We start from the raw sequence: 22,235 nt of genomic DNA, 5'->3' as shown, positions 1-22,235 counted from the left end.
AATTAGAAAGTAAACAAGGTAGCAAAAAAATTACAAGTGACATGAAAGCTATACACAAACACTATACTACACTCAATAGTTTTAAATCAAAAGATGTATCATAAAATACCTTGGAAATACCTAAGTCTGTATGATTAAACAGCTGAGTGAGTGTACCAATCTGGAATAAGAGGGATTCCTTTGAAAGCTTGGTTTGCATAAAAATGAGGAAGCAAATGTTCAAACTCTGAGCATGAAATGTTTAAAAAAAAAGCAAATCAGAAAGTGTCTTAAGAATAAAGGGCCACTGGAAGTAAAAACATCCTTTCCTAACATATAGCCAAAAAAGAAAAAACACAACAGCAACAAGCAGAGCTCAGAGAAAATGAATCACAGAACTGCATGGTTTTCTTTTTGCATCTGTACTGTCATTGGAGAACATGCCAGAGATCTGCTACAGGGGGTGTACCGGAGCATCTGTCATAGTGTGAGTATCAACAGATTAGTTATAAAACAAAGTTATAAATCAAAGCGGATAGGTGTGAAGTAACACCACCCAAAAAAAAAGCTCAAAAACTCAAGAGTGAAAAGGAATTGCAGGGTAAAATAGTGTAAAGAGTAGCTTAACTATTTCTTGCTTACAACCCCGTTATTCCCAGAAGGCTCGAATGCAGCACGAGATCAGTTCTTTGAAGGAGTGCAGAGGAGGTCAAGGGACTAGTTCATCAGGCCTGCAGGGTGTTCAGTACAGTGTTCGCCACGAACAAACTGGTAGGAACTGGTGTTACAAAGAACAGAAACAGTGAGCTAAGTGTGAACAACTGCAGCGGGGAAGGGGCAAGATGGCTTTTATAAAGCAGAGTCATGCCTCACACATGTGAGGTTCTTCGGAGGAATTAGCTCCACACCCTTTATCCACATGCTTGCTGGTTGATATAATTTCCTTGCATTTCCAAAAGACAGTTTGTAAAGTTCCTTTGCCAAGAGGTCTTTAAAGAAACCCATCTGACACGGGACAAACAGGAGCCAACACACAGACACAGGGGAGGGAGCCAGGAGCAACCGTTAAGTTTACCACATGCAAGTTGTTCATCAGGAGAACTCCCCAGAAATCTGTTGTTCCTCCAAGCACTCATCTTTCCCCCTCCCCAGCTCATTAATTTGTTGATGATACAAAATTATTAAATACAAAATTCAGGGTTATAAGGAGGATGGTGAGCGAGAAGCAGTGCATGTGCCATTAGCCTGAAGACACGAGCCAATGACATAGAATTAAAAGGCACCGAACTCATATTTGGAGGTCACTTCCAGAGGCTGCCATGAAAACAAACCCACCAGAAGGGCACCCCAAACCTGCCAGGCACGAGGCCTACAAGGGCCAGAGCCCAAGGACCCCTCCTCTTTGAGCTCTGAGCACCCGTGGCAGCTCCACAGAGCCTGGCGCCATCCTGAGTTGAGAGAACAGCAATTAGCAGAGAAATGCAGATGACAGCATCACAAATGATGGCAGAAGTGGGAAACACCCCCAAATAAACATGTACCTCTGGGAAAGGACATGAAAGAAGAGGAACCTTTACACCGCAATGACTAATACAAAAAAATTGCCCAGCCAAAAAGCTCTTTTCATTTTCATGTGAGCTCAACTTCCAGTCCGAGACTGAAACAGCCAAAACAAGATTCAGGACCATTCTTTCCTCTTTATTCACAAATCACTTAGTACGAGGAGAGGGCGCCTGGGGAAAGGTAGAATTATGTTTTCCTTTTTCTTCTTTTTCTAAAAGAAATTCAAATATCCCAGGAGAAGAAAAGGGGAGAGCGGAGTGGGGCATGGATCCAGGGAAGAAAGGATTTTTGAGATTCATATGAAAACCACTCAGGTAGCATGAACACAACAGTGAAAATCAAAACTTTAAAAAAAAAAAAAAGTATAACTGGAACCCTCTTGACTTAATTTATATAAAAAAAAATCTTCTGCCTTCCTTCTTCTGCTCTTTCAGTTATTCACTTCTGTTCTGAAGGCATTTGCTTTGTTTTTTCCCCCATTTCTTCCATTCTTCTGGTGCTAGTGTGTCCTGGAAAGGAAAATCCAAACAATTAACTCTTCCACGCAACAAAGTACTTCCTTGAAGAGTAAAAGTGTCCCCCGAACCCTCATTCTCTCTCAAAGGAAGCTTATCTGACAGGAGAGCAATAAAACCAGTACTGCAATGTAACTGAGGAATGAACTCAAGTAGCATGGAAATGTTCAGACAACATGAAGGTCTGGCACAAAGGGATGGATGAGCCTTATGAAACAAAACGGGACAAAAAAAGCAGGGCTGAATGCAAAGCCTGCAGCTACTCTATCATTCTTCTACTTTAAACAGGGCCAGTTTATCCATTTGGAATCAGGTGGTCCATGTAAACACAGAGGAGAGGCCTCCAACAAAGCTGGCACAGCAGGTCCATCTTTCTGGGGTCCTTTTCTCTCCCGAGATGCCAGATACAAGCATAGCTGGGTGCACTTCACAGGCCAGTCCCCAGATACTGGTACCAATACAGTCTTATATGACGTATCTGGGGCACCAGAAAACCCAGCAAAAAGAAAAAGTGCTTGTGACTGCACTTAGGGATTAGGAAAACCTAACATATGGAGCATGGATATTAAGTTATTCTTAACATCTTCCAGGATTATTCTCACAGCCTACAGGGAATTCAGGAGTTAAAATACCCAGCTGAGAAGCAAAAAGCTGGCAAGCTGTGGAGAACACACTTCCTGGGTATTTGGCAACTGACCACTAAAGCTGAAAAGCAGTGGCTCAAAGTTTTGGTCAAAAGTGGAGCATCCAGCAACCAGCACAGCACCAGCCAACAGCCAGGCTACAGTCAGCACCGCTCCACCAGCACGAGCGACAGCCGCCTCCTGTTCCTCTCTGGTTCCTTGTCAGAGCTTGTGCTGTGCTAACATCCCTCCCTCCAGCACCCCAGGGAGGGACGAGGCAGTACCAGGGTGTTTTTCCTATGCAACACAATGCCAAGCTCTCCATAGGTGATTTTTCAGATGGCACGGAGGATGGCTTCAGATGTGCAAACAGAAGCTCAGAGCACAGCACACGTGGTTTCTGAGACGCAGCCAGCCACGCTGGTTTGTTTTTGCACCGCAGAACTGAGCTCTGAGCACACTGCGTGTGTGCCTGGAGCACTGGCTATGAACATGAGAGAAAGCAGATGCTCATGAGACACAGCAGTGCAGCACATTCTTCAGCAATTTCAGTCCCATTGCAGGACTTGTCCCAGATTCTTTCTCCCTTCTACTTTATAGAATAACGTGCTGCTAAGAAGTGATGCCACGCACAGCGAATTGGGTAACACAGCGTAGCAGGTAGTCCTGCCTCCCACACCACTGTGGACATTGCAAACTGGGACCTTTCCTGCTCAGAATCAAAGGAAATGATGGGCTTTACACCAGCAAGTGATAACGGAGACATATCAGATGGTTGTATTCAATCAAGGGGAGCTTGCTGCTGCTGCTGCTGCTGACTGTGCCATCGTGACCGGTTCAGTCTAAACCAAGGGTGAACCCTGGGTAAGGTCATGTTCTCGGCTGAATGAGGTGGTGCTGACCTGGTTTCTGCTGCATACAGAGCTCTTGTCAATCCAAGCAAGGATGTAATTCAGTTCCACCAACAGTAAAGAGTGTCTAGCAGCTGAATAACCAGAATACTGCACATGGGAAAGGGAATACCAACAGCAGGATGGGATACGGGGCATCTTTATTATGTTCTCCTCTAGCTAACACTGCTAATTATTTACAGGAACAATATTGCTTAGACTAGGTTGATTTCTACACCTCAGTGTATTAACATGTGCGCGTATCACCACACAGACTCAAGATGATTAAGGAATCACAAGAAGGCAATTTAGTCTCAGAGGACACGCACTGCTAGTATGCAAACCCAGCGTAGCCAAGGACACCCAAGGACTGATTGAAAGCCAAGTAAACAATGTTGGAAGGAAGCAGCTTCAGCTCGTATCTTTTTGTGCAAGAAGGGAGGGATGAAGAGAAATGAAGCAGGCAGCAAGCCCAAGAAAGGCAAATTCCAAAAAGACCCTTACTTCTAGAAGAGCTGGTCACTAGCAAAACCCCCTTTTATCGCAGCGTCCTATACTTTGCCAACCTACTGCTCTGCTCTGCAGCGATCCTGCCAAAAGGAGAGAGGAAGAAAGGTTCAGAGAAGATAGGAAAGAGGAAAGCAGCCCTGCTCCAAGAACCAGAGCCAACGATAGAAACGCACAAAGCAAAACCAGGCCTTCTGGTAACTTCTGTAAAAACATGGTTTAAATACAGTTCCCCCCCAGCCTCTACCAGCGCTCTCCACAGCGCAACAGCAGCTTTGCCTCAAAGTGCAATCTAGTTAATTACCAGCGCACTTCAACATCTGAGACGGACTAGCTGCGTGTTAACAAAAAGATACATCTTTTTGAACTTTAAAGTCATGTACAAAGGGTTTAACTTTAGCCTGAGGTAGAAGTTTTACTTTCAAATTTGCCATTGTAGTTGCAGCTTCGTGTCATTTACAGTGAGAAAGCACACAGACACCCCCTGCAGTGTTTTGAAGCAGGAACCAACCACCTGCATTTCTGTGCTAGCAGAAGCCCTGGTTGAGCTAAGACACTTAAAATATAAGGTTTGTTGTATTCTTTCCTCCCCACATCTGTACACTAGGAAACATGTTGTTAATAATGATTTATTATTACTCTTTAAATTAAAAATGAATCACTATTAAAGTGACATAACATAGCCCTTCTGGCAACAAACTCCTGGTAGGAACTGTTATGCTAACAGAGTAAAGTACCACACCAGAGACAGCTGGACATCCAAGGGAGCAAGTCTGAAGAAGTTGAAAGAACAGCATGGAAAGGGTTGATTACAATAATTGTGCCCCCTGTTATACCCATGCAAATAGAAATGCTTTAAATGCAACAAATCCCTGTGAAACCCCTGAAAATTCTACTCTTCTGTGTTTGTGAGGTTTTGTTGTTGTTGCTGTTTTATTTTTTTATAGCTTATCCTCATTTTAATAGTGTGATCAAAAATGTGAGAACCCAGGGATATTTATGCAAATAGGCATGCAAGGATAAACTTCTAAAGGCTCAAAAAGGGGAATTTAAAAAAAGCACAGGTCTGATAGTAAAGCAGATCATGAGATCATCTTCAGAGCCAAACTCCACGTTTGCAGAGTACAAAAGGGCTAAAATTTAAATCTCATGTGGAGACTCCATGGCAGAAGTGGCAGTAGTGAAGGAGGGGTGAAGGTCTGACTTCTGACTGATGCACGGTATTGGAAGCTTGGGTCAGCAAACAGCCTGCGGGCTGCTTCAGCCATGGCACACATGTGAGACCCTGTGGCACGGGGCATGAACGTGAAGAATCAGTCCTATGCCAGTACAGAAAGTACAGGTGAGGTATCCATGCAAAAACCATGTCCATATGGGGCAAGACACTGCTGTGCCATGCTTGAGGCACCCACCCAGCTGGGCAGGGCACGATCCAGTGCTGCTGAGCTGTTCCAGCACAGGTCCAGAACCAGCACTGCAGTCAGGTTTGACAGCCCTGCCTCAGCAGCACAGTCTAGGAACAAAACCACACTGGCTGCACACCTTCTAGCTGGAGAGAAAACTTGCTCAGGTCTGCCCTGTGTTTCACAGTGCCTGATACAGATTCCTCAGTGTATTTATTACAGAATCATAGAATAGTTTGAGTTGGAACACACCTGCAGAGATCTGGCTCAAGTGCCAGCTCAAAACAGAGCTAACTTTGAGGTCAGAGCAGAGCACTCAAGGTGATATCCAGCCAAGTTCTGAACACCTCCAGAGAAATAAAGGTTTCACAACCTCTTTGAATCCTCCTTTACAGTGCCTGACAACCTTCATTGAATTTTGTGTCCCTAACATTTATCAGAATTTTACCTGTTGTTGCTTGTGTGTATTGCCTTTTGTTTGTGACTGCACTCTTTCAAAAAGCAGCTGCTCCTTTTTTCATTGAAATCCTTCTTTGGGTAGAAGACAGCAGTAAGGCAACCCCCACCTTAACATTCTTCCTCTTAAAACTTATCCCGCAAGCACAGCTGCATAGAAGTTCGGCTTCTTCTGTGTTTATAGCAGCTCTCATTACCTAATATTATAAAATGTTGATACGCCACATAGTAAAGCAATTTTGTCAGGGTATGTATCTTGCCAAAAGTGGCTCTCCCCATGCCAAGATGCACGTGCTTCCACTCATTTTCTCTACGTGCCTGACCACTTCAGCAAGTGGCCACAGGGGCTATTCTCTCTGAAGGAGCAGTTAGCTGCACCTCAGTGACAGCGCCTCATCACCCTAGTTCAGGCACTTAATCCGAAAACAGGCATGAGAGGGGGAAAGAACAGACCCCCCTCCCAAGATTTAAGAACTGAAAGCAACATTCATCACTGTATCAGTTACTGACATACGATAGCATCGATGTGATCTCCTCCCTGACATCTTCAAAAGCTGCTCCCACCAAGGCATCCGTGCCTGGCTTACCGTTTTACTGCTTTATGAGCCAGCATCCTATTGCCTGCCAGGAACGTGACACCACCCAAAATGGCCAAGTACTTCAGAGTCTGGAACATGTTGAGCTGAGTCCAGTAGACGTACATGAGTCCCAACATTGCTGTGAAAAAAAACAGCCCACAGTTCAAACTATACTTCAAAGACAGACCATTAGCTATTCCCAGAACAATTGTTATGTTGTACTGCCAGGCCTAAGCACTTGGTTTCTAACTCATTTCTGAATCTCCAAAATGACAGATTTAAAGACTATACATTATTGCCAAGGGAAGACGACATCTGGGTCCTCATATTGTAGAAAAATGACGGACAGCATGCAACCAACCCTCCTGTGGCATAATTATGGAGCTATTACAGACCTTGAAGGCTTTTAAAAAGAGGATATTCTGGATTTCAACAGAGGATATTAACCTTTACTCACTTTTAAGAGCTTATAGCTTTATAAAGCCTCCAAGGAAACTGGTTTGGAATAAGCAACATGCTGTCATACAGGAAACAGTAGACCCAATGTTCTTCCAATCTCCTGTGTTTCTGAGAGTCTACCAAGACTGTAAATAACCATGCAATCAAAGGTGTGATAATAGTGATGACAAAGCCTAGTCCAACTGAAGAACAAGACTTCCACAGGAAGAGCTTCAAGGAAAAGATGTAGATGGTAGCCCTGCATGTTTCAGTCCCCACAGAAACTCCCTGCTTAAGAGGACAAACATGCAATAACAAAAGCGTGACCTCTGGAAATACAAAGTTCTATCAAGTACAGATAAATTGTGTGTGAGAGGAGCCTAGGTAATGACTGCTGTTATAAGCTGATGGCCAAAACAGGTTTATCACCATATTAACAATCATGAAGAGCAGGAAGGCAGATGAAAACAAGAGAACAAATGTTATGCTATTATGTCATTATCGTTAATAGGCTGCAAGCCCATTTACCACCAGGGCTCTCATCTGTAACTCCCAGGTGAGAAGGTCAAAGCAGAAAGCCTCTGACACTTACCAGCATGTCCCATGTGAAAAACAATGGTGCTGGGAGCAAAGCTGAAGTTGGAGATGTTGGCACCAATCTTTATCCACTAAAAGGAAAAGAAACAAAACCTGAATAAAAAAGGTCTTGTAAACACAAGCTTTTATTTTAAACTTAAAGGAAACAGAGTTGAAAGACACTTAAGTTCTTCAATGAACACAGTGTATTCTCTACAGAAGCACATTGTCTTCTAGTACAGAGGACAGAGGAGTAATTTTGTCAAAGACAGTGCTGTTAAGTTCCTTTAGTGGAAATTTCTCCTACTGCTTCTGAGTCCCCAAAGGCAGTTCCTCAATTAGTTTAAAGTGAAGAGAGGATATCGCTTGAAATCTACATTTTCCAGAAAAATATTGCTATTTGTTTCCAGCTGAATTAATTTAAAAGTATGAAATAGGTAACAGTCAGTTATGTAGTTTTGGACTCAGCAAAAGACCAATTACAGATACATGATATTTACTCGCAAAAACAATCGCAGTTTTCAGAATACAGAAGAGAAAGGCATGAAGGATGGAAACCAGGAGCAATGAAATTCCTCAAAGTGGTTTCTCATCCACAAATACATTGCAAATTCCAGAGACCACTGGACACAGCTTTCTGAAAGTGAACCTCCAGCAAGAATAGCTAATGGGAAATTACTGCAAAGCAAGTAAGGGATCAGTTTCATCTTCTAAATAAGGTAATTTAACTTGACTAGATGAGATTTTTCTTTCACATTAAGTTTAGAACACTGAGCTGATGCTACAGTTGAACTAGGGCTAGACATTTCAACTACTGACACACAAATGCCAATTAAGTCCATAAATGGCAATCAGTCTGATGGGATTAAGTAACACAGATTTTGTGATGGCTATATTGAGTGCAAAGCAGAATCACTGCTTTTCTCCTGTAGAAGAAATGGAAAAAAAAGAAATGGAAAGAAATGTCATTCTGTGGCCCAGTTCACTCACCAGAATGAGCAGCAAGAGCAGTGGTGAGAGAATCAATGCCGTGAACGTGTTAGATACCACGGTGGGAGGCCTCTTCTCAGGTTCCCTGAAGAGGTGCTGCAAACACACAAACCCAGCTCGTAAGAAAGCATTCCAACAGAACAGCTTCTCAGCTCCACACAGGACCAGCTTCAGCCCTGCTGCTGTTCCTAGGCATTCCTCTGGCTGAAGAGCATGCCTCTTTAAAGTAGCACCTATTCCACTCTGCACATTTGGTCCCTTGCTCAGTTAACTTTTACTTGCACTCACAGAAGCACTGGTTAGTTTGCCATCAGCAGAGATGGCTAGAATGATGCAAGAGAAATGTCCAAAAGCAGAGAGCATTCTGTGGTGCCTACCTCGTCAAATTTTCTTGTTTGAGTCTTCTCATTGACACCAGTTGCTCTTTCACAGGTAGGACACTGCCTATTTATTCATACTGCAGGGGACTGCATTTAATTCCCTCCCATTAAGCAGTACATTTGGTGTTATTTTAATTACACTACTTGCACAGTTACTATTTCTATGAGAGATTACTTATCAAAAAAAGTTATGATGAGAGCAAAGACTAGATAAGCAAAAATAAGACGAGCCCCCCCCATCTACAGAGCATGATTTTTGGTTTTGGTTGTACCTGGATTTCAGGTTTGGGAACAAAAAGGTTCTTGGACTGGACCGTGGATGGTGCATCCTCCTCTGGGAATTTGATCACAACATCAGCCTGAAATGAAATACCACAACTTCATGAACTTTAACTGCAATGTATGAAAAGTTTTATTACATTACTGTGACCAATTTGCTTATCATGCCTATCAGATTGACAATTTAAAGGAATCTAAAATAAACCCTCCACATCTTAAAAGAAATTTCTCCTACACAGAAGCAGTAACGCCCTTTATTCATCACTAAAGGTTGGACTTATTTCCAGCGCAGCAAGCACAGAAAAGGTAAACCTTGAAGTGTTTGCTGTGAATTTACAATTGAACCCACAAAAACACTTAAGTTCCTATTTCACCCTGTGATGAAATAAACATTTCAATCCCACTTTGATGTTTACATGGAGTTTGAAAACTTAGAAATGAACAGCAAACCTTAGAACCCATAAATGGCTGAAAGGTTTCTGCTTCACTACGAAGAAAAAAAATGAGCTTTTTTCTTCCAAGCTGGTACACCACCCTCCTGCTAGACTGTCAATTATCTCAGAACCATGTCACCACACTTCCAGCTACATACCACATTCCACAGGATTGGATTTTCCAGAGTGGCATCGCCAATTATCAAGTACAGAGTATAGGTACCAGAGGCAGAATCGAACTCAGTCTTTCTTTCAGAGGTATCCAGCTCAAACTTGTATACATTCTTGCTGTCTGGTTCTGCAACAAACACTACCTCCTGGCCAGTCTTCTGGTTGTGAAGTCGGACAAAAGTCTGAAAGGAAAGATTGTGAAATTGCTGGAGTATCTCACAATATGTTTATGTATGTGTTTATAAATGCCACTGAAATGAGAGATTTACCCCCAAACAAAAAGCACAACATTTAACAGAAGTCAGAAAATAAACTGAGAGGCCAGCTCTCTAGATCCCTGCACAGCCAGCCCTGTACAATGTCTCTTCAAGTAGCCACATTAACACAGAACCAACTCTGTCCAGATGCCCATGTGGGGTACAAGGCAACATATTGAATGCTACTGGAGAGGGTATGTGCAACAACACACAACAGGGATGGATGCATTTTATTTTTTAGACATGAACAAGCCAAATCCACTTCCCTCCTACCAAGATTAGTGTTTTTTCCACAGTCCATGTCAGAAACATAAGGCTTCTCAAAACCTACCAAACCTTTTCAGAAGCAACCATCACCTTGGATGCTTCAAGATGGAGCGTTTTGGTGACACAGGATGACAAGAATTTGTCCTAACCTGGTGGGGGGTGAGTTCAGCTCCACTGTTCACATCTATCAGCTGGAAGGATAGAGCAAAATTCTGATGGCTGTCAGCAGTGAACGAGCCCTTGGCTTTGGCTGGGTAAGCTACCCTAGGAAACAAAAAAAACAGAGTTGAGGTGATCTTCCAAATGAAGGCCTGGCATTCAAAGAAACTGAGGCAAGCAAGCCTGACTAACAGCACTGCTATTTACTCAAGTGGTCTATTTTAACAAGAAGTCAGGTGACCTAATTCTTTCTGTTCCCCCATAATTCAAGGAAAAGGAGGAACAAAATTCTTCTTTTTTTTTTTTTTTTTTGCCAGCTACATACGTTTTTATATAAAACATTAGTTCATTGCAGGTTTTGGAGGAACAAGAAGAACAAGGCTTTGCTAATACTACACCCCACCTTTCATTACACAAGGCTCTGCTACAAAAAGGTGTGTGATGGCAGCGTAACGGATGTAACACAATCAGACTTCAGCACAGAAAGGCTTTATCAATACGCAGGGATGGACCTCAGAGAAGCAATGCAAATGAAGTTAAATTACAAGCATTTCATTTTAATTGATGTCAGTTAAAGAGCAACTGAGAATCAGGCACACCAGGCTGTGATAAAGCCATAACCTCAAAATACAGTGTACATATTGCATTAGATCCTCTCTACCAAAGTTCAACAATAATAGAAACATTAAAATAAACGTTTTAAACTCAACTTTTGCTACAGAGAGGTACCAACAAAGGAACAGAAAACTAAGGTCACCTGTTTTCTGTTAGAAATTATTTCAGCAATAAGGAAAACCACTTATAAGAAACAAATCTATTCTCCCAAAGAGCTCACAGGTGTAACAAACAGCATTAGTACAATTTTGTTGGCATTCCAATACAAGATCCAAGTAGGTAAAGCTCTGAAGACCTCTAGTCTAGAACGAGCACTGCCCCTTACAGGATCACAGAGTGAGTCGTTTTACCTGGTTGTTTTTGGTGCAATGCTCTGATCTTTATCCACAGTAGAAAGATCTACATTAGTAATCCCAACTTCTGTGGAAACTTTGACTTTCAGCTGCAACAAAACACAACAGAAAGTTACTGGGACCACTCCTACATTTACTAACAATGGTCATGTTCACTTCAGAAGCTTTCGTTCTTCTGTCCCCTTCCCCACGGAGAATCTTCCTCTACACCAAGACAGAACCTAGCCTGAACAAGCACGTCTACACCAATTTACCTTCTGGCAAAGCTCTTGCATCTGTTACTAGCCCCAAACCAACCCTTTCCCCTTCACTAACAGCTGTCTCTAAAGACATCAGTCCCTCAGTTGCGCTGGAGTTAGCTCCACTTTGCAGAACTGTTTTTAATGAAACAATCCAGATATCCAGATCCAGCTAGTTTTCCTTTTACACTAGTAGAAGCTTGCTATTAAACATGACATCATATAAAACACGACTTCAAACTGCACATGCACTGTACTTCTGTGCCCTGGACAGCAATCTGAGATGAGAGATGTCTCCAGACAGCAGCCAGTTATGCCTGCGTTGGCTCCTGAACCCTAGGAGGTTTCTGCTGATTTTATTACCAGCAGGCAAAAGCCAAAGCATTCCTGCAGGTCTGCACTTTTTTGTTTTTTTAACTGTGCCTCTGAAGGAAGGCTTGCTATTTATCATTTAGGGCACTGCAGACATTAAGGCCTTGCCATTTATCACTGCTCCTTTGTGCTAAGTGCCAAAGCACTTGTATACATTCTTGCTGTCTGGTTCTGCAACAAACACTACCTCCTGGCCAGTCTTCTGGTTGTGAAGTCGGACAAAAGTCTGAAAGGAAAGATTGTGAAATTGCTGGAGTATCTCACAATATGTTTATGTATGTGTTTATAAATGCCACTGAAACGAGAGATTTACCCCCAAACAAAAAGCACAACATTTAACAGAAGTTAGAAAATAAACTGAGAGGCCGAGCAGAGGAACGACTTCCTGCCCTCTCCCCTGTCCCAAACCTCAGACCATCCAACCCAGACAGTGAACCTCAGCGGGTCTGACTGACTTCAGCCCTTCTCCCAAACACAAGCGGTTACTGCAGTCCATAGGATTTAATTAGCACATTTGTTCTCACAGCTTACAAACGCTCCCCTGGAGAATTCGTTTCATTGCCAAGACATTTTTCAACACACACTCTGATTTGTTACTGCAGGTTTGCTGATGTGAAACAGCCCCACCCCCTCAACCTGAAAAATAATTCCCACAAAACCTGCGGGAAGAATATGTGAAAACAAACTATTCAGGTCAGACTTCAAACACAATAACCTTGAGAGCTCCTTTACAAAAAAAGCATGATTTGATATAGATGTTACTACTGAAACTGGATCCATTAGCAGACTCTTTAGGCTAACTTTAGCAAAATCTTTCTCTGTTCCAAGATGGGAGCAAAGAAAGATGGACTAATGAAATAATCATTAAAAAAGAGTTATGTGAAGGCAACTCAGAGCTGCTGCACACAGCCCCTCCAACTGCACGGTACACAAACATCCCTCAAATATTTTAATGCCAGGAAATGCAGACTCTGCCTGGAATAATAACCCACTGGTTTAGCTCATTACTGTCAAAAACGATGGTGCATTAAGGACAATTAATGCTAATAACAGTAAGGAAAAAAAAAAAAAGCAGTTCCCCCAGCAGTCCTCCCCCATAACAATGTGTCTTATTAGAAGCGGCTCACACAAAGCCACCGCAGCGTTAATGCATTCCCCCTGGTACCTCTGTGTGCCAGCAGCGAGCTGAAGCAGGACCAATCACTGCCCTTTTGACACTCCTAAGTGCCATTACTACTGCAATGACAACATCAATTTGATACAGACAGGAAAGGTCAGCAGTTGTAAATACGTGTCTTCCTCTGCTCTGAGCTGACTACGTTGCAAGACTTTAAAAAGCTAAGCTTTTCCTTAAATAGGCAACTGAGGGCAAAAATTAACCCGGGAACAGACATCACTGGAGAAGAGCATTCTCAGCTGTTGACACTGCAGTGACTATGCTGGTAGTCAGCCGGGTCGCACGCTTCTCACAGTAACAAACTCAGGAAAGTAGACCTCTGAGTGTTTTACACAAAAAACTCTTCTTCCAAGAGGTGTGCTGTAACAGCTTTTGCCACCAAAAAGGGTTTATGAAGACAAGAAATGAAGAATTAATTTCTACTTGCTTTGGTCACTCTTTCTCTGCTACAAAAACATCACCACATAGCCAGTTAGAAGCCAGAAAGACACCCACAGCTCTTTTCTAAAGCTCTCAAATGCTTAACCTCCATGCAGCAGGCAATCACCAGACAATCAGTCATCCACTAGCCAAGCTTTGAGATTTACAGGCTCAAGTTCTGAATGCTCTGAAGAACATTCTTAGTAATCATTTTTGCACAGCTAATTCAAAATATTGGCTGCTACATGAACATTTCCACTGTTAGCCTTTGTTCATTTGCTGTCAAATTAGTAAACATCTAAGCAATAAGTCAGTTTTGAAACTTATACAAATCTTTTTTGATCATATACTAATCTGGTTACTGGTCACAATCTCAAGTCAAAATCCAATACTTTATAGAAAAACGTGATAAAGATGCTGTACAACGTGCTTAGCATATATAAATAAAAAGCCGTTTCACCAAATCCCACAGAACTGAAGTGACAAACACACCCACCTCAACTTTGTTAGCAATAAATCTGTTATCTCCATCGACACTGATAGAGAAATCATAATATCCACTCGCAGGTTTGACGTTCATGAAGTTCAGCTCAAAGACATCTCTGTAATAAAAAAAGGCAATGTATTAAGCATCCTCTAGGACACTAACAAAGCAACCTACAAGCAGGTAATATCTTGCTACCAAGATGTCTCCAAATATGCTAGATTAAGCAGGTAAGCAGAAATGTGACACAAAACTAACACTACTGCTAAGTACAGCGTGAAAAGTATCTTCAAGCTCCCTCGAAGTCAGAAGAATGCTGCAACTCCCCACTCCCAAAAGAAAAAGAGCTATGCAACAAACTCAACATCAGTACAGAACATGCTGTCACCTGTTGCCAACAAAATGCAACTACAGCATTGAGTCTGCCATCACACAGGCATTTTTCTGGTGGAAGAGCATAGGAAGCAAGTCCAACACTGTTTAAATAACAGCTGTTTGCTTTACAAAGCCTAAAATAAGATAAAATTCTTACCCTGACAGAACAAATGGTGTCTGTTGAAGGACGGTGGCTTTGGTAGATGCAGACTTGGCATAGTCCAGCTTTACAGAAGCTTGAGTAAGTGGCTGGGACATAACATTGGTCACTTGAAGCTACAAAAGCAAAAGAGGAATTTCTGGGAAACTCATTGTCTCAGGAGGAATGTAGAAGCACAGACAACTTTCTACCCCTTCTGTATTATGTACCTGGAGTTCCCTCCTGCCCAGAATCCTTGATTGACCTAGTTCTTCTTAACATAACGGGGAAAGGTAAAGTTTGTAAAAGAGCTGACTACTGCAAGGTGCCTTGTCAAGGCAGACTAAGTCCTGGGTAAGCAGAGGTTTCTAACAATTATTTACTATAAAAGCACTAAAACCCCAGACCTAGTGAAACGGAGCATGTCACGGACCGTAAAATGAAAGGCATCACCTTATGCGCCCAGTTCACCCAGACCTACAAGACTACAGAGTAGGCCAAGAGATGAATTAAGATTTTAGGCTATGGACTTACCTTGAGCACAGGCTGATGGTGAGACACAGCTGCAGACCCCTCAGGGACAATAATGACAGGCAAGTGGTAGCGGTTGCGGGATAAAGCACCCGTGGCACAAGCAATACTGAATGCCTCTGAGAGTGTCTCGAAATTTTTCTTGCTAAAAATGGCATTCATCAGCTGGATAATTTGGTCCTGAAAAAGAAAGGCAAACTACACATTAGCACCAGCAGCTTACCACAACACTGCATAACAGTACGATGGTATTAACAAAAACATCATTCAGACAGTTTAATTTCCCCCATTTGCTTTAAAAATAACTCAAGTTATGAGGTAACCCAAAATGAGCTACCTTTCACGTTAGCATTTTATTCTTGGCTGGGAGGTTCCAACCACAATTACTGTAATTGTGCTAAAATCGTGCAAAAATAGGATTTGGATCTACCTATCAAACTATGTGTTTAAGAAGGGAAGGTGCCTTCAGCTCAGCAGTCCACACTGCGTGCAGCTGCAAACAGACAGCTTGGCTCCAGGAGCAGGATGTAAACTGCCTTCTTACTGTGAAGAAGGCCTGGGCTACACGTCCTGGCTACCAGCCAAAGTGGGAAGGCCACAGAGAGGCGATGCCAAGCATCCTCACGACTCTGGAAGCAGCCAGGCTAGGCCCTCAAAGGCTCAGCCCCTTGGGCATAGCAGCATCTTCAGGCTAGGAGGCTTAACTGTAAAGCAGTGCCACTAGGAACACCAAGCCAGCTCTGGGATATGCCTAAACTAATTTCTTCTCTTGGAATTAGGAATGGGACAGTTCCCCAGCTGGCTTTCCTACCTGACCTTGCCAGCACCACACTGAGCAGACTGCACCATCTGATACAGATTCTTCCAGTACTCCCTGCTAGTCAGGAAAACAGCAGATTTCACTACCTGTACTTTGATCCAAAAAAGGACTGTGGGCTAAATTCTAACCAGAAACGAGAATAATCAAAGACAACCCCAAATAAAGCACTAGGCATGCTATTTAGTAACTTGCAGATGACGTACCCTAAATGAAACCCACAGCATCTCAGATGTTCCACCTCATGCTTGTACATTAGTGCTCATTAATGCGTCATGTGATTATAGAAAGCATCCAGACAGACGCTACAGAACTCCTGCATGCTACAAACTGTTTTCCTTCATCTGAAGTGCATGGCATAGCTCTAGACCTTAACCAGCAACTTACACACACATTTAATTTGTAAAAATTAAAAAGCTATTTTTCCATATACTTCATTTGTTAATTTTTAAAGTGAATTGTGTTGTTTTCAGGAGGCACCTTTGCCATTCACAGCAGATAAGAGCATTAAAGCCCTGACAATAGCACTTCTGACAGCACAATTCTGAATCAACACTAAACAATTTTCCTTAATTGGGCCTTTTCTTTTTTCCTTACATCACTTGGATGCTGACAGTTAGAATTGTGTGTAGGAGAATCACCACCTCAGAAATGACATCAAAATTACTTCGCAGTTAGTTTGTTGGCAGCAGCATGGAAGAGAGCCAGGAATTAACTCAGATGTCTTACACCTGCTTCTGTTTCAACCCTGTCACTTTGCCTTGTTCTCTAGGGAGATGCCATTCTCAATCAAAAGTGCATCTACTGTGGCTAACCTGTTATGGAAAAAATACTAAATGGAGAGCTTGCAATAGTGATTTCTAGCTTAATTAAGCTCTAAAGAAATTTTCAAACGATCTTTCATTATAGTAGTGACAAGTTTATGCGCCTGAATTCCTGTAGGAGTACAGTACTAACGTTGTCTCCCTTTTGGATACTCTTGACTGGGGTGTCTGTGTTTCCTCACAGGTAAATAACACTTGCAAAACACTTTGAAGTGCTGTAAAGTGCTAGGCAAGTGCCAAATACCAGAACAAACTCTGAAACAAGAGTTTTTTTTTCCAGCAGTTTGTCTCAATAAACAAAGAAATCCTAGGCCTCACTTGCAATTTCCTTCTGTACATAAAAAAAAAAAAAAAACACAAATTCAGCATGTGATCTCAAAGGTGGAATTTCCTCCTACGTTCTGTTATTTAACATTCACTCTGAGATCTCCTTTTTCACTGAGTGTATTCATTTTTCCAGCAGAAATTCCACCTCATTAAACTGGCCTCTTGCAGTGCACCATGATGACCAGGTAGACCCTTTCTGTAAATCACACCGTGCAAGACAGGACAAGGCAGATACAGACCTCCTTCATTGCTGGCTCTGTACCCACATGGTCAGACAGCTTATAGGCAGCAGCAACAAACAGTGCAGTAGTCTCAATTCCTTCTTCAAATTGCAGATATACTCCTCCCAAGTCATCCAGGCGAGCAACAAGATCCTGACAGAAAGAATAAATTCTATTTAGGTTGCATTTTAGTAGATCCATGGAAGGTAACTCTACAATTTGACCTCTAGTCAGGAGAATTGGTACAGGATTCACTGAATTATTTTCTACATTATTTAGAAATAAGAAAAAAAAAATACCTTCAGCCTTTCCTGGATTTAATGATATTTACATCAGTGGACTTTGTGTCACAGTCCACTGTGAAACAGTTGAACTCCACGAGAAATATCTCCTTGAAGGGAAGAGCCAAGCCAACCCACCTGATGCAGACAAGGAATTTGCCAGATTGTTTTTTCATTGTGTTTCCTGTTAACACATCTTTTAATATCACAGACATCTAGCAAATAATCCTGAATAATTAGAGACCATAGCATGTTCCTACCTCTATCTCTTCAACAATGGCACTTAAATCTGCCTGCTGGGACAGGTAAGATGCTGTTTCTAACGCCTGGATGGTTCTGAAACAACAAAAAAACAAGTGTATGAATTTTGTTCCTTAAAAGCCAAACATCCTTCAAAGCAATTACAGTTTCTATTCCAAATGAGGCGTAAGGCAGCCACTACTGCATTTAGTTGACTCTAAGCAATGAATCTGAAGGTATTTAGTGGAAACTTAGAATTCATTAGAATTACTACTTTAGTTGTATCAGCTTTAGTTGTATCTAAACAGTAGTTCTATTAGAACTACTACTTTAGTTGTATCAGCTTTGCAATAAGCTCAGATTTGAATGCGGAATAGAAACCAAACTTTTATCTCTGCATTGCACAAATCCTCAGACATGCTACTGAAGCTTCTAGGAATCTAGATTTTTTTTTTTTGCCTAGAAAACAAGCCTTTAAAAGTTTCCCTGTCTTTCTTAGCTTTAAAGAAAAGCTCTATTCTTTCCTTTCACAGTAAAAATTACTTAACCAATTCTTTGCTGATTAGTGCCAGGATTCCTTCTGCTTACTGGCACATTTTTTCCACCTCACAGCACACACATCCCAGACCATAAACAAAAGGTCTGAGGACGAGCATCCAGCATACCACAAGCTGGAATGATGCAGAACCATGGCTGGATTTTAAGTCAAAGATTTGTTGTGAATCTTTTTAAAAGAAGAGGCTTCTTTGGCACGCATCCTCTTTATTGACCATTATTCTTGAACTAAACTGAGCACATAAGCTCATTTGCTAAAATCACAGAGAACAGCTCAGAAACATTTTCCACATTCTCCCAGAGAGATGATAATGAACTAAACAAATATTCCAAATGAGAACACAGCACAATCTACTGGAACTACATCGCAAAACCTAAAGTGTTAAAAGAGCCTTTACTCTACAACCCAAATGCTAGCAGATAAGTGCGCAACGGTGAAACATTTCTGTCTGAAAGACTTACGCCAGCACGCTTTCTTCTTTGCTAAGACGAGCAGTAAGGGCACTAAGTGCTTCCTGAGAAGCTAAAGGAAGGCCAAAGCCACTCAGGGCCCCGACAGCATGGAAGATCTGGGTGATCGAGGAGTCCTCACTGACAGCTGCAAGCAGCAGCTCCCTGGTCTCATTTGAGATGGTAACCTGAGGAAGAGCACAAAGAAAACACTGATTCACACTGAAGAACACAGCTTCCTAGTCACTGCTGACTTGTTCTGGAGCAGCACGCGTGACTGGTGAACCGTAAGCTATAGCTGGGAAAATGCATTTATCATTCATTATCTTTCAGTTCAATTAAGTCCCTAAGATTTGCTGTCAACTCTCAACTAGTCAGGATAATCCACAATTCAGATTTATCCTGGAAGCCTGCTAGTAATACTACCTGCTTTTCATCTGATACCCACAACTTAGCAAGCATGGACTGCACGTGCATTGTTGCAGTGTTCACTGCCGGGCTTTCAACCACACGGTGTGCTGCCTGTCCAGAGAATGCATGATTGATGCTGCTTTGTGGATTTATTAAAACACACTGGCTCCTTTTTTTCTTAGCCACTGATATTCCAATCAAGAAAGCACCGAAACATCCAAACCTCTGTCATCTCCCATACCTACAGGCTGGCTCTGCCCCACACAATGCTCTGCATTCACACCTTGACTGAATGTGAGGGGTACCTGGGGAAGGAAGGGAGTGGAAGGAGACAGCCTTCACAGCCATGGATCTTCTGACAATCAGCTCTGTGAAGATCTACTTGTTTGAAGGAAAATATGTGACTGTTCAGAGAAGTTATTTGTTGTGCATAGGCTGAAAGAGCCAGCACCATCACGGAGAAGGACTGAAGATACCTGAACTTGGTGGGTAAAGGGGAAACAGCTGGGGTAGGAAACGATCAGCTGCTGGATACCATGTGCGAAATATAACAGAGGAACATTTTAAGAAGGTATTTACTCATTCTGTGCCAATCATTTGGTATCAGGTGCGTACAAGAAAACTTCTCTGCTAGATCCCCACATCGGTCAGGACAGAGAGAGGATATCGCGTGTCTAAGATGCAGCACAGTAGCATGGTTTTAAACAATTTTTAGACATTATTAGATGTAACAAAAAAGGCTTTTTACAACTGTGCCTAGACCTGTCATTTACTGATGAGATGCTGTTCAAACCAAAAAGTAAACAAAGAAGAGAACTGGAAGTTTCTACTCTCCAAAAAAAAAATCAGAATGTGGCTGAGGAGCCAGTATTGGATCAGGTACTCAGAGTTGTGGTGAAGAAAATACTTGCTTTGTACCTGTTCACTTTGCCTTGTCTGGGAGCACTCCCAGACGCTTTGTGAGCTATTTACCTAAGACACAACAGAATACCACGTACTAAGAGAAAGTAAAATAGAAGTTATGCTTATACACGCATCAAGGTAGATGTCGACTTCGCAGCATCTGTCTTCAGAGGTTAGGACCCCAAACTCACCTCGCAACCAGACAGGACGCGGATGGATTGTGCAGCATAGAACAGGGAGTCAACGCTGCTGGAGTCTACGTGAGATTTGATGAAATTACACGCAGCCTGCAAGGAAAGAGAAGTTAAATTGCACAACAGCCTTGACTTTAATGATTGACTCGAATTAAATGATACTATAAGACAACTTCAGTATAAAAACGCACAACAGTGTACGTGAAAAAAGGCAAAAGAAATCCAAATAACATTTGTGATGTAGCAGAACCTACAGCCCCAGACCCTACACTACTAAATGGTGTACAGTAACAAAGATGGTTCCTGTTCAAAGCAATCAGTGATTCTCATGCTGACTCTACTGCAACCAGCTCAAATTTGAGTATAACATTCATCAACATCCAAGACCCATGTGTATATTTCGTAGACAAAATCTTCCAGAGACAAGAATCTTGCTTCCCAGCTGTACGTCACAAACATAAACACATTTATGGATGCAGAACGTCAAAGCATAAGATAAACCAGGTAAGCAGCTAAACTATGAAGGCGAGCGATGAGATTACTGACTGACAAGCAGCCAGTGTACTCCTGACAGACTACATGATACGTGCATCGCCCACATCCCCTTCTGACCAGAAAATAACCAAGAATTTAACTGCTGGTACATAAACCGCTGGTCTTTGAGCATGGGAAGAACAGGCCTTTCAACTAGGACAGAATTTTAATGCTTTAAACCAAACTTTTAATACTTTAAACCAAGGATATACGTTCAAATGTTATGCCTAGCTATTATTTTTTATTATTTCTACCTTTTAACCAGCCTCAGCTCAGGCTGGCAGGGCAGGGCAACGCTGCCCGGCAGCAGCCTCCCCACGGCCCCACAGCTCCGAGGCGCCCCCTCCTTGCCCCGCGGGGGCTTCGTGCCTCCCTCCCCGCCCCCCGCCCCCCGCTCACCTTCTCGTCCTCCAGCCGCAGCCCCAGGCTGCTCAGGCCCACCACGGCGTGGTAGGCGGCCCGCACGTCGCTGAAGGGCCGCTCCAGCGCGGCGCGCAGCCGGGCCAGGTCGCGGGCCGTGAGGCGATGGCTGGGGGCCAGGCCGCGGGCGGCGCCGAGCAGCAGCAGCAGCAGCAGCAGGGCCCGCGCCCCGCACGGCGCCGCCATCTTGTGGCCCTCCTCCGGCGCCGCCGCGCCGCTTCCGGCATGGAGCGTACCACCCATGCTGATCGCGGGGGGGGGAAGGAGGATGGAGATTGCTGACGCGGAGCTCTGCCTGCCTCAGAGACAACGAACGGGGACGCTGTGGGGGTGGAAATGGGAGCGGAGCCGTCTGGAGTGGGTGGAGGGTTGGAGGCGGAGAGGGGGTGAGGGGGGAATGGTATAGGCAGAGATGCCCCCCCCTGCGGAGCGCAGTGGTACGTGCCGCCCGGCGGCCGGCGGGGATGTGGGCCCCGCTGATTGGCCGAGCCGCCCGCGGCCCCTGCGCCGCCACGGCGCCTTAAAGGGGACGCGGCGGCAAAGCCCCGTGGGCCGCGTGTGGCGTGTCGCGACATGTCGTGTCGTGCCCTTGTCGCGACATGTCGCGCCACCCGAGGCCCTGCCTTTATAAGGGGGGCTTGTAAAAAAAAAAAAAAAAAAGACAAAGTGCCCCTTTTCCCAACCACACAATGACAGGATGTGGGGGTGGCGGGGGTTATTTTAAGCTATAAAAAGGGAGATTTGGGTTAGAGGCGAGGAGCAAATCCCCCAGGCGGGCTGCCCAGAGGGGTGCTGAGGACGGGGCCGGGCTGCCCTCCTGCTGGGGCCGGGATTTGGGGCCGGGGCTGGGCCGCCTCCTGCAGAGGGCACTGGGGGCTCGTGCTGGGA

The 22,235-nt window shown here is 43.5% G+C and overlaps 1 protein-coding gene across 2 annotated transcripts; it reads right to left on the bottom strand.

Annotated features, from left to right (window-relative positions):
• Window positions 1-1,656: 1,656 nt before the first annotated feature.
• Window positions 1,657-21,547, bottom strand: RPN2 (ribophorin II). 2 transcript variants are annotated; one of them, XM_084296477.1, is made up of 17 exons: window positions 21,327-21,547; window positions 20,391-20,486; window positions 18,898-19,073; window positions 17,901-17,976; window positions 17,378-17,512; window positions 15,174-15,350; window positions 14,658-14,776; window positions 14,138-14,243; window positions 11,431-11,522; window positions 10,456-10,570; window positions 9,770-9,964; window positions 9,171-9,257; window positions 8,519-8,614; window positions 7,545-7,620; window positions 6,524-6,653; window positions 4,075-4,160; window positions 1,657-2,051 (listed from the first exon to the last, which is right to left on the bottom strand). In XM_084296477.1, exons 1-16 carry the CDS (start codon window positions 21,531-21,533, stop codon window positions 4,109-4,111), a joined length of 1,935 nt encoding a protein of 644 aa, XP_084152603.1. In that variant the 5' UTR covers window positions 21,534-21,547; the 3' UTR covers window positions 1,657-2,051; window positions 4,075-4,108. The 2 variants fall into 2 exon arrangements, with proteins under 2 accessions (XP_084152603.1, XP_084152604.1); XM_084296478.1 differs by lacking the exon at window positions 4,075-4,160.
• Window positions 21,548-22,235: the final 688 nt, after the last annotated feature.

The sequence above is a fragment of the Netta rufina genome, assembly GCF_964035555.1.
Source record: "Netta rufina genome assembly, chromosome: 16".
NCBI lineage: Eukaryota > Metazoa > Chordata > Aves > Anseriformes > Anatidae > Netta > Netta rufina.
Note: the sequence above shows the minus strand (reverse complement) of the source record. Positions and strands in the feature narration are given on the sequence as shown.